This window comes from Talpa occidentalis, unplaced genomic scaffold, assembly GCF_014898055.3.
Source record: "Talpa occidentalis isolate TD23 unplaced genomic scaffold, MPIMG_talOcc4v2.1 talOcc4.4, whole genome shotgun sequence".
Lineage (NCBI taxonomy): Eukaryota > Metazoa > Chordata > Mammalia > Eulipotyphla > Talpidae > Talpa > Talpa occidentalis.
The window spans coordinates 45,101,953-45,114,745 of NW_023604295.1; the positions used below are offsets into that span (position 1 = coordinate 45,101,953).

At 39.8% G+C, this 12,793-nt stretch overlaps 1 protein-coding gene across 6 annotated transcripts in view; it reads right to left on the reverse strand.

Annotated features, from left to right (window-relative positions):
• Nucleotides 1-1,340: 1,340 nt before the first annotated feature.
• CD86 (CD86 molecule) overlaps nt 1,341-12,793 on the reverse strand; it is a 59,137-nt gene continuing 47,684 nt past the window's right edge. For 3 of the 6 annotated variants that reach the window (XM_037525458.2, XM_037525460.2, XM_037525461.2), the window contains 2 exons: nt 5,085-5,130; nt 1,342-3,590 (listed from right to left, as the gene is read on the reverse strand). In XM_037525458.2, coding sequence (XP_037381355.1) covers nt 3,494-3,590; nt 5,085-5,130 — 143 coding nt within the window. In that variant the 3' untranslated portion in view covers nt 1,342-3,493. Of the gene's footprint in view, nt 3,591-5,084; nt 5,131-12,793 lie in introns of all 6 variants that reach the window. The other 3 variants (XM_054700525.1, XM_054700524.1, XM_037525457.2) reach the window with 2 other exon arrangements.

Consider the following 12,793-nt stretch of genomic DNA (forward strand, 5'->3'; position numbering starts at 1 on the left):
AGGGCTGAGGTAGTGCAACAGGTAGTGTAAGCCCTCAACCTACTGCCAGCCAAAATGCTTTCTCTTCTGTGGCCAGAAAACACACAGCAGGAGATAAAGTGGTAGAGAGGGTGATGTTTCATAAAGTGGCAGAACAGCCACTTTATGAGTTAGTGACCTTCGGTAAATTGCTTTAACTTCATTGTGACTAGGTTTCCTCATCAGCAAAATGGGCATGTTATCCCTTACCCTACCTGACAGGGACTAAATAAGATATTGAGTTGAAAGGTTTAGACGAGTGCCTTGGACAAAGTAAAAACAAAATTACAGCAGTAATTAGTACTGTTGTTATACCTAGTGACCTTTCCTTAACTTTTCTTGGTTTGCTTTCTCCCAAACTTGAAACACAGAATTGTGGGAGAATTTAATATACACAGGAGGGATGTTTTCACCAGAGGGTTTATTAATTTTATATTTAATCTTTAAACAAGTTTCTTTCCCAATTATGTTTATTGATGTAATGTTGGTTTACAATGTTCTATTTGTTTTAGGAGTTACAGGTTCAAATCTCTACTAATGTATGTTTTCACACCATGCCCACTAACAAAGGTTCATTGGACCTCCTCACTCCCCTCCTCCCTTCTGGTTGTCTCAGTTTTGCAGTCAGACATCAAGGGTTTCTTATTAAGTGTTTTTTCTCTTGACCCTTTTTTCTCTATATTCCATATATAAGTGAAACCATCTGCTATTTGTCTTTTCCATCTGATTTATCTTGCTTAATCCTTTTTAGTTACATCCATGCTGTTGCAAATGACAAGAGTTCTTTTTTTTTTTTTTTAATATAGTTGAGTAGTATTCTATTGTGCATACACACAGTTTTTCTAATCCACGCTTAATGTCCTTGGGCACTAGAACTGTTTCCATGACTTGGCTGTTGTAAACAGTGCTGCTTTGAATGTTGGAGCACATATATCCCTCAAATTAGTGTTTTTTGCATTCTTTGGGTAGATACTTAGGAGTGTAATTGCTGGGTCATACGGAGATCTATTTTCATTATTTTGAGAAATCTTCATACCAAATTAGATAGTTTTGAGGTACTATCTTAGGTGCCTGGGATCCACTGGTGAAGAAGTTAGCCATCCTTGCTCTCACAGAGCCTGGGCAGTTTTTTCCCCCTAGAACTGCCCGGGTTCTTCTTATATGACATATATATATTTTACTTAGAAATAACTGACATGTAACATTGTATTTATTTTAAATGTACAACATAATGATTTGATATATATGTATATTATGAAATGATTATCATGATAAGTTTAGTTAATATCTATCACCATACATAGTTACAATTTTTTTTTCTGTAATAAGAACTTTTCTATTCTTAGCAACTTTCAAATATACAATATAGTTACATGCATTAGTTTTATAATGAAGCTATTTTCAAGGAATATTTTTACATAAGTTTTTGTTTAATAAACATATAAGTACATACTTTTAAAATTGCACAATATAAAACGTTACAAACTGAAAAGCAGGTATCCCCTCCTTAACTCCAAATTTCCCAGTTGTCTCCAGAAATACCTCTCTTACTCGATTTTTAAAAATGTCTCACTACTGAGACCAACCTCTGTAAGAATGCCCCCCTTTCTTGTGCAATGGTTAGAGGAAAGGAAGGGAAAGGGCTTGGGATGAATCATAGGCCTCTGGCCAGGGTGGCTAGAGAATGGGGCTGCCAGAGACATATTGAGAAGAAGGAAGTGAGCTACAAGGACAGTGGGGAGTAACATCAGACTACAAGGGGTGAAGAGTAAAACTAGAAACAGAAACTGTAGAAGCAGAAACAGAAAATGGAGACTTGAATCAATTTAACAAAAATTGACTGAGAATTACTCTGTACAAAACATGTTAGGAACCAGCAAATGCTGCCTAATGAAGGCAGGGGGAGGACCCAGCAGACAAATGGTAATATTGCAGGGATGAGCTTAGCTTGCACAGCCATCTACAACCTTCGAGGGCCGTTACCTAGAATCAGAACTATTTCTTAGTTTGGGTCTCCCACACTTCTCTTTCAGTTTGGACAGAGCGCTCCATTCCTTAGAGATGCTGCCTTCGAGCTGTGCTCTGCTAATTCACTTCCACTGGGCTCAGATATTCCTCTTTGGTGCTCAGATCTCTCAGAGTTGAGAATGGCACATAGATAGTCCTTAGATACAAGTTCGTCAACCTTACTTTGGATCAGCCTATATCTTCTTCAGACATCTGTAGGCTAAATCAGCCTCTGCCTGATTCACTTCCAGGTCCTCTGAATTTCATTCCCGCTCTTTTTCTCTCAGCCACTAGTTGAAAGGATTCTAAGGCTACTTCCATGCATCCCATTAACAAGATAATAGCTCTCTCTTTCCAATTCTGCCTCTAGCCAGATGAAACATCACAATAACTTACATATCATCAATTTATAATCATCAAAACTCCTCACCAATCAATGGGGGACACTGCAATTTTCTTAACTCCGTTTGGACAGGCTGTTCATCTGTGGCTTGTCCCAAAGCTTGGCAAAGGAATGGACAGATGGCCAGCAAGGTGCATCTTTACTGTCAAGATCTTTTTTTTCCTCTTTGGAGTATTGTAACCTTTCTATTGGCTCTCACACAGGACCAGGCCTGCTCTTCAGTGACTTTTTACAAGCAGAGAAGTAGACTCATGATGCACAGTGCTCTCTGCTAAGGCTTGTTAGGCAGGTTGATCCTCCTGAATATTAGCAAGAGCCCAGAAAGAAATGGGGTGCGGACCCAGAGCTGCTACCACTTCTCTCTTAATTTCCCAGATTTTAAGTTAGTCTGCCCTTTGTTGTTAGGACACAAAACACCACTTACTTTACTGACCCTCAAAGTGGGAAAAGGGAAAAGGAGTTCTTAGCAGATGTTGGAATTTTCTCAGCGCATAGTAATTACATTATTATTGTACACTTTTCTCTATATGTTAAGACATTAATATTAATACTGCAAAGCAAGTGTAAAATACTCTGCATAACACCACAAAGCCAATGTAACACTACAAAGCCAGTTATATAAATATGTAACTCCCACTCAGATCGAAGGTCAGGAGTTGTGCATTCCCAATTATGTCTGATCGGAGGGGGCTCTACCTCACAGTTCAGAGGGTGTAAAAGTCACTACTCCAGGAGTTGGGAATTCTGCATAAAACACAGTTTACAAACTTAACAGTCTGAATCTGAAACAAGTGTTAGTCCTCAACACTATTCCCAAGCCAGGAATAAGGCAGATGGATTTGGCCCACAAATGTGCTCTGACATGAAAAGAAGTAGATAAAATCTTCTTTTGGCATGGGGAACAGAGCTGGTATTAGAGGAAGGCTATTTCATTTGGAGGAACCCTGGAGCCCCCACCATTACTGATGGTAATATTTTCTTGCCTTCTAGAAGGTTTAGAGACATAAGAAAAAAGAAAGGAAAAGTGTATAAGAAATAGACTGTCATATAGACTTTACTCTTTAATTAAAAATGTGTAGCACTTTTGTCATCTGTGGCTGTCTTCTGAGTGTTAACAACACAATGAGCTTCATCAGAACTTTCAGGTACATGGTATTTTACCCTGGAAAGATAGAACAAAAAAGAATTGAGTGAGATTTTACAGTAGAGTTACTTTCATTTCTAGATATCTGTGACAGGGCAGAACATGGAGGGCCACTGCAATAGCAAGGAGAGGAAACAAACTATTGAAAAGCAAGGTTGAGAAGTGTTCAGTATCTGTATTGTCCTTCAGTTTTGTCTAGGCCTGTCCCTGCCCTGTGCTGATTACCTGTCACATTCCCTTTGTAGGCTCATCTGAATGATTTCTGAGCCAGGCCTGATAGGACAGGCAACATCTCAGAGCCCTGGCTTACCTTCCAGGATGTCTAGATTCATAGTAGCTGGTGTGTCCTGGTAAGTGTGGGGCACTCTGGGGTCTCTGTGACTAGGCTTTTCACTGAGAGTTGCCTTGGGGCCACAACTATTTGGAGCCTTGATAACTGAGAGACCAGTTCCTCAGGGGGACAGAGGTATAGACAGTCTGAGTGTACCATGTTGTGAAAGAACAGGCTACCAGCAGTCTTTGTGCATGCCTCATGCATACCTTTACTCTTTCAACACATTTATTGAGCACCTCCTATATGCCAGACTAGGTGCTAACATCACAAAGATAAGTCGAAGTTATATGGTCCTTCCTCTATAGTTTAGTTTAATAGTGCTTAATAATATAATTATACATGTATATAGTCTTATGTTATGAAGAAAAAATATAGGGAGCCACGTGATGCTATAGTAGTCTGACATAATCTAGTTTGGGAAGGGTTTTAATAGAGTGGTGCTGGGATCAAGAGATGAAAAATGAAGTGAAGTTTGTGTCTTTGTATTGACATGCTTTTATTTCTCTTGGGTAAATATCTAGGATTGCTCTGTTGTATAGCATGAGAATTTCAGTTGTTTCAATCCCTCTCCAATAGTTGGTATTCATCAGTTCTTTTAATTTTAGCACTTCTTGTGGGTTTAATGGTATCTCTTTATAGTTTTAATTTATAGTTCCCTAAAGGCTAATTTATGTGACTTTGTGACTATGCTTACTAACCATTTGTATTTGTTCTTCTGTGAAGTATCTGTTCCATTCTTTTGCTTCCTTTATTTTGTTAAATGGATTGTGGCAGAAGAACATTCCAAGCAAAAGGCATAGCAGATACAAAGATACTGATTCACTTATTCATTTAGTCACTCACCTATTCATTTATTCACTTCATAATGTGTCTAGCCCAGGCACCGTGCTAGCTTCTGGGTTTCTATGATGAATAAATCCATGTTCACCATGTCAGGCCCCTTTGATACTTATTTTTTCACTTGACCATGACTGAACTTGCCATGCCCTTGGTAACTATGTGCTGGATATCTTGCCATCCATTTATAACTAGGACATTTCCTTCCAGGTCCTAATCAGTCTCACTTTATTCTCCCTCTCCATTAGCTTGTGTTTGTTTGGTTTCAGCATGGCTCAGGCACAAGCGAATGTAAGTTATAGACCTTCTGGGTGGCATAGCTGTTTAGGGTCAGGACTCACCTATCTTTGAGCCGCCCACGCTCTCCCTCTTCCATTCGAATGGCTGCTGAAGAGAAGAAAAACAAGCCCAGTTAAGGTATTGGTCATAGATACTAAATGAGGGAAAGTTTGGGGAAGATCTGAAGTCCTAGGACTCAGAGAGTAATTACTGTAACCTTATATGTGGTTACCTAAATGATGCAACTTCCGGGAGATGGCAAAGGAGCTCCTTGCATCCCTAAAGTAAATAACCTGCCCTCGCTCACTGTACCTTAAGTTCTAATATTGGAAATAGGTTTTCCACTTATAGTTCTATTCTTTGCTAAAATAAAAATACTACTGGGAGGGGTAACTGATTTAATTGAGCAATCATTAATGATTGAAAAAGAGTTTGCAATCCTTTCGAAAGTAAGGTTTTGAAAGAGGAAAAGGGAATCTTGAAGATGTAATTCCAAAGTGGATTAGCCAGCTGACACTGCCAAATATTACACAGTGTTACAAGAATGGGCCTAAGCGTGAGCAATCTCTAGCTGACTAGGTCTCCTAAAGCTTGAATAGCTATTGGTATGGACTTACTAGTGATGCAACTTGGGGTGTAAATTCTAGGTGAATGTTGTGAAGGTGCTATTGTCCCACTTAGAGGTGCAGAATTGGGTTGTTAATCTGGAAGAATTTAGGGGCTGCAGGAATCCTTAAAGCACCACTGATGGGTTTGAGCACATCCTATCACCAGCAGTTTGTGTGTGTGTGTGTGTGTGTGTGCGTGTGTGTAAATAATCAGCTTTATTGAGGTAAATAATACACAATAGAATCTAACCATTTTCAGTAAATACTTTGGTAAATTTAACAAATATATGCAGTCATGTAATTATCACCATAATCAAGATATAGAATATTTATACAAATTCAAAAAATTCCCTCCTGCTCCTTTACAGTCAACCCATTTTCTCCTGCCCCATTGCTTAGTAATCAGTGATCTGTCTGCTTATTGTCACAAAAGCTTTGCTATTTCTAGAATTTATGTAAATAGCACCATGAAGAGATAGACTCTTGGTTCCTGACATAATGCTTTTGAAATTCATCAGTGTCGTAGCGTGTTACCATCAGTCTGTTCTTTCGTATAGCCAACAGTGTTTCATTATGTGAATATATCACCACTTATTCACTCATCAATTGATGAAAAGTCTGGAAGCCAGGCTTTTGGTCTTATGAAGACCGTGTGTGTGTGCGTGTGTGTGTGTGTGTGCATCTTTGTTTTGACATGCCTTTATTTCTCTTGGGTAAATATCTAGGATTGCTCTGTTGTATAGAATTTCAGTTGTTTCAATCCCTCTCCAATAGTTGGTATTCATTGATTCTTTTAATTTTAGCACTTCTTGTGGGTTTAATGGTATCTCTTTATAGTTTTAATTTATAGTTCCCTAAAGGCTAATTTGTGTGACTGTGTGACTATGCTTACTGACCATTTGTATTTGTTCTTCTGTGAAGTATCTGTTCCATTCTTTCACTTCCTTTATTTTGTTAAATGGATTGTCTTCTTATTATTGAGTAGTAATATATAACTATATATTCTGGATATAAATCTTTTATCATATATATATATATATATATATATAACATATATATATATAACATTTCCTTTCCAGTCTGGCAACATGGTGAATTTTCAAAATTTAGAATGTTGAACCTACCTTGTATTCTTGGAATAAACCCTACTTGATCATGATGTGTCATATTTTCAATATATTACTAGATTTTAGTTGCTAAATTTTGTTAAGGACTTTAGTGTCTATGTTCAGAAGGGATGTTTGTGATTTTCTGTTCTTGTAATATCTTTTTTTTTTCTTGTAGTATCTTTTTTTAGTTTTGATATCAGAGCTCCCCCTGCCTTCAGAATAGCCTGAAAACTGACTTCAGCAAGTTGAGGGGCAATTCTAGGATGTGCCTCATCTTCTCTCTTTCTTCAGGCTAAAGTTTTCTGTCTGAAAATGGTTGTTTCAGATAGTTTGTCTGATTTCTAGTTGTTTATAGCAGGAGTGCAATTCCTGGAGCAGTTTATCCTTCATAAGAAGAAGGAGAAGTCAGAGTCTTCAGTATAAATTTCAAAGAGCTTTAATTGCTTAGAAGTCTCTCTTTTTGCCGCACACCTTATTACCTTTCTCCATTGAGATGCCCTTTACAGACAGTTAAGAACAATCTTTGTAACCTATGGCAACTCTTCAGGTGTTTAAAGGCCTTACTTGTGTCCAAGGTTTTTTAATTTTTTTTTTTTCCTGGCTAGTCATCCTTAATTTCTTGAGCTATTTTTTATTTGACTAAGTTTCCAGATACTTCATAAAGCTGGTTAGGTTCCATTTTTGTCAAAGATCCTTTTAAAAATAATGATGCTTAAATATATAAATAAGTATAGATGAATATGTACAGCAAAATGGAAGTAACCTGAGCATACTATTCAAAGCAAAGAAAGCCAGAAAGATAAAGACAAATAATGGAGCATTTTCACATGTATGATCTGTATAAGGAAACAAGGCAACAAGGCAAATGCACTGAGCAAATAATGCTATACAAAGAAAACAACAACAACAAAGAAACTGACAAAATTAAAACACTCTAGAAATATGGCTGCAGGATAAAGGCTACTGGAAAGTGAGGTCAGGGGTGGAAACAAAGAGAGAGAGGGCCAATAGTCAATGATAAAGAGAGCAGGTGCCTTGGTGGTGGTGGGTGTGGGGATATACATCTGAGGAGTGCATCTATTCACGTGAATCACGTACTGGGTTGTAAACCAAAGTTACCTCAGTAAAAAACACCACCACAATAAACTTAGTGGACATTGATAATTGAAGGGAGCTTCCTGAGGTCAAGAGGTGGGGCGGGCAGGGGTTGGAGAAGGGTTAAAGGAGTACAAGGGGTGGTGGTAGGGAAAAATAGAAGATGCCATCATTTTGGTATCTTACTTGACCAGATTCTAAATTTTAGTAAAAAGCAATATTAAAAAATTACAAAGATAGGGCCTCCCTGGTGGCGCAGCGGTTGAGCGCTGGGTTGCGAAGCTGCCCGCGGCCTCTGCGGCGCTTGTTTGATCCCCGGCTGCTCCCCGGCCACCCGAGGAGGGTCCCACATGGCGCGCAGACCTCTCCTGCCGCCCGCTGCTCCCCTCAGCAGTATACTTCGGTCCTTCTGCCTGCTCTGCTCCCTGCTCTGGCTCTGGTGAATTCTCTCACCCTCCCGCGCTTCTGACTGTACCCAGTGCATGTATAAACAAAAACAAAAACAAACAAATAAATAAATAAAATAAAAAACATGCCTCTATTTAAAAAAAAATTACAAAGATAAAAAATAAAAGGGGAATACAGAAAATAATAAGAATACAGAATATATACTATAACAATAATGATGGTTATAGCTGAATATTTCAGATGTCTGTAGACCAAAACAGAGTCATTAAGTCATCTTTTTATACTTATAACAAAATCATCACCACTAAAAAAATTTTTTTGCTTTCAAATGAAGGCAGATAGTGAAAAGGCAGGTTGAATTTGAGTATAAAATTAGCATTTTGAAGGGCAGGTGTGATGATATCATCAACTTTTTGTTTTTTCCCAAGAAAGTTTCTGTTTAAATAATTTATTTTGGGAAAAACACTTGCCCTTTTAAGAAACCATTCCTGAGAGAGCTCAGAACTCTCCTGGGTTTGCAGAGAAAGGCAAGTTGTAAAAACTGTTAGGTGCTAGGACCCTTTACATATAGATATCAGTCACACAAGACCCAAATGAGGAAGTAAAACTTTAGGAGGAGCTTTTTTAGTCTTTCTCCCCACTGGTAAGCTGATAGGGTAACTTCTGATTGGGAAAAGACAGCAATTCAAGGCTACAATTTCGCATGCCTTATCTGCTCTATTTGACAAAACAAAAAAAGAGAAGAAAGATTAGAAACCAACTAGAATAACCATGGCATTTCCCTTTTATTCACTTAACAGGGCAAATGTCTGTTTGGGCCATAGAACAACTATGCAACTGGTCAAATACTCAAAAGGACGTTGAAGCCAAGTTTATCAGGGGGCTATCTCCTCTGAGACAAGGATTAATTCTGGATTATGAGGAAGCCCAATTTTTGGAGACATTCCTAATAGTTATCAATAGACTTGTGCCTCTGTGGATGGGTCATGACTGCTTCCCTTCTGTGTCTTTCTGTTGGCAGAATTTAGTTTCTTATGGCTATAGGACAGAGAGGCCCATTTCCTTGCCTGGCTCTCAAGTGAGGGCCATTTCCAGTTTCCTGAGATTGTCCATGTCTTTGACTCAGGGGGCCCTTTCCTCCATCCTCAAGGCCAGCAACACTGGGTTGAGCCTATCTTAAACTTTGGTTCTCTCCACCTTATTTCCTCTCTTCTCTGTAACTCACTTCGAGAAGGTCCTCTAATGATGTGATTAAACTGGACACACCTGGACAATTCAGGTTAACCTCATCATCTTAAAGTTCAAACCTTAATCACATATTCAAAGTCCCTTTTGCCATGTAAGATAACATTTTTTAGGTTCTAGGGTATAGGAGGTGGACATCTTTTTGGGGTGATGATTCTGCATCTTATGCTGCCAGTGCTATAAATATCCACAAGGAAAAGGTAGACATTTCTGTAGATTACAAACATTTAATATCTCCGTGGCAGGGTATCACAACACATCTCTGTTGATGTCAAGGCTCTTTGACCAAACTCACTAATATAGGTGACCAAACAACTTTTGTCTGAGCGAACAATTTTTCCCACCCATATGCTTTCTCACATTCTTTGTGTGTGTGTGGGAGGGGGGGGAGGATTATATGTTTGCCATGTTCCTTTTTTGTCTTGACTTCTGCCTTTTACCACTAATAACTCAGTTTCACCACCTCCTATGAATGCATGCAGCTTCTGGAAGCCTCCTCCAACTCTCACTTGTGTACACTAAATAACTCCCTTGATTAGTCTCCTTAATGTTTCTGACTGCCTCTTAGGAACAGAAACATTCTTATTCTCTTTTCTCCATTTCTTCTTTTTGTTTCATTTGTAAGCTAATCATTCCAATTTGAAATATATTTAAGAAACAGCTTATTGCCAAACTGAAAATTGCTTCTTCATGTTTAGTTAATTCTGACAATGAGACTGTTAGAAAAAGCTCAAAACTAACCTTGAAGTCAAAATCTGGACTAACACACACACACACACACACACACACACACTTACACATATCTATAATACAGCCATACTCTGGGGTGGATTCTAAATTTTGTACTTTTATGTCAAAAATCTCTCAGCATATCCTGTACTTAGGGATTTGAATGCCATATGGTTTCTGTTAATTTATTGAGATGGGATAAACACGGCTCAATTTCCTGTTTTTAAAGTGTAGCAAGATGAAATGAATGGCAGCTAATGTCATCTATTTCTCACATGGATCTTAAGTTCAGTACATTGAAATTGTAGCTAAGGTGCTAACCAGAAGTGTTACTCATCTTGTGCTTTGTTACTCATCCTGCGCTTTGTACCATCAGTGAATAAGAAGGTTCCCTTAATTATTAATACCAGCTGTACTTCTACAGGAGGTGATTACTGAGATAAAGTCCAACTTGATCTTACAACTTCACCCAAACCAGCCCAAACCACAATCAGACATGGGATTATAAAGGCAGGAATCACTTTGCCCTCCAGTGAACACAGACCACTTTTATAACAGAAGCCAATAAGAAGTCTGCCCAGTGTTTACAACAGCAAGACTATGGGAACAACCAAAGGTCAGGCATTATAAATTAAGGTGTGTCTGTAGGGTAAGTAAAACAGTATCAGGCTTTTCTGCCCTCCCGCCATTAGCATCAATGATGGATCCCTGCGGCCTTACATGCATGCCTGCTGGCGGGCACCTGGAGTAGGATGTGGGCATGCAGAGGCACACATAACTGGGCTGAGACTGGCTTATAAGGGCAGTGTCACGGGAACGGAACCAGGAGAACGAGAGCAGAACCAGCAGAGCAGCAAAGGAGAAGCAGAGACTACGAGAGAACACCAGAGAGGCCAGAAAGAGTGAAGATTCGCTGGGGGCTGGGAGGCCTGCCAGCCGGGCCACACACACACCCCGCCCCCGCCCCAATTGTTAGGGGGAAAGGATGTCCTGAGCTAATCCCATACAGGCTTTGTGGACTCCACCCCCACTCCAGACCAAAGTCATCAAGACATTGGGAAAGACTAATCCCGTCACCACCAAAGGGAAGGTGGCTGGGACCTGAGGGTGGAGTTAAGCAGCCAGGTTGGGTATAAAAAAACCAAACACGTGGGCCTTGGGGTCTCTCGCTCTGTCACTCGCCTCCTGGCTTCACGGCTCCTGGCTCGCGGCCAGCACTCAGAGTGCCATTTGGGATTCCAGATCGGCAGATCAGGTAGGATGCATTTAAAACGTTGTCTCCCACTTTTCTCCCTGAGTTGTACATTTCCTCATTTCCCCTTCCCTTGTAAATAAACCTTTTATTAACCTTTCGCGTGTGCCTGCAGCAGAGCATTGATAAGTCCTTTTAAGCGCGCGGGTGAGGACCCACAGTCAGGCACCCCGTTTTGTATCGGGGCTGCCCTATAACACCTTCATTGTAAAAAGCTCAATAAAAGCCTGACAAGCCACCAAGGGTACCAAGATTCTCCTTTATCCATCTGCTCGGATCATAGAGATCTTGCTCTGTGCCTTCCTGCCACTACAGTGCCCATGTAATGAAATCTCAAAGCCATTTAAAATGATTACATTTAAAATGTAGAATTATATTTTATGACTGAAATTTTTTGCCTACATTTAGTACCAAAAAATTAGAAACAGTAAACGTGACACTATCCAAATTGTGAAAAAACAATCCTCATATTTCTCCACTAATGGAAAATAACAGATTTACACACAGAAAAATAAGCACTATTGCCTGCATAGTCATTAGTTTCTTACTGATGGAACTGTAGGTGATTATTATTTTCAGTCCATTTGGTAATGGATATATATTAACAATAATTGGTAATCAATAAGAGTTAATAATACTCTTTAAAAGTCAGTGGTGATGGGCCTCCCTGGTGGTGCAGCGGTTGAGCGCTGGGTTGCAAAGCTGCCCGCAGCCTCTGCGGTGCCAGTTGGATCCCCGGCTGCTCCCCGGCCACCAGAGGATGGTCCCACATGGCGCGCAGACCTCTCCTGCCGCCCGCTGCTCCCCTCAGCAGTGTACTTGGGTCCTTCTGCCTGCTCTGCCCCCTGCTCTGGCTCTGGTGAATTCTCTCACCCTGCCGTGCTTCTGACTATACCCAGTGCTTGTATAAATAAATAAAATAAAATAAATAAATAAATCTTTAAAAAAAAAAAAAAGTCAGTGGTGATAATTCATCTAACTTACTTCTCAGGAAACCTAGACTTTTAGACATGAGTAGACCGAATCTTATGGTTACCTAACCTTCCCTTGCCCCACCAAACAATCCGGCTTGAGCACTTTTAGAAGTGTTTTCATCATTTTCATTGAATTCGCACAAAGACCTCGTGAAGTAAGTAATAACACCAGCTGTATCTGCAAGCCTGAAGTTCATCTGGAAACCTTAGGTTAGAAAAGTTGCCTTCGCTAGAAATCCATTACAATGGTACCAGTGCTGAATCTCAGTGTAAGATTCCACCCCCTGAGGGAAAACCTTTTTCCTCCAAACACTGACTTTGTCAGTCTGGGCTCCCCCAAGAAGCTCCTGA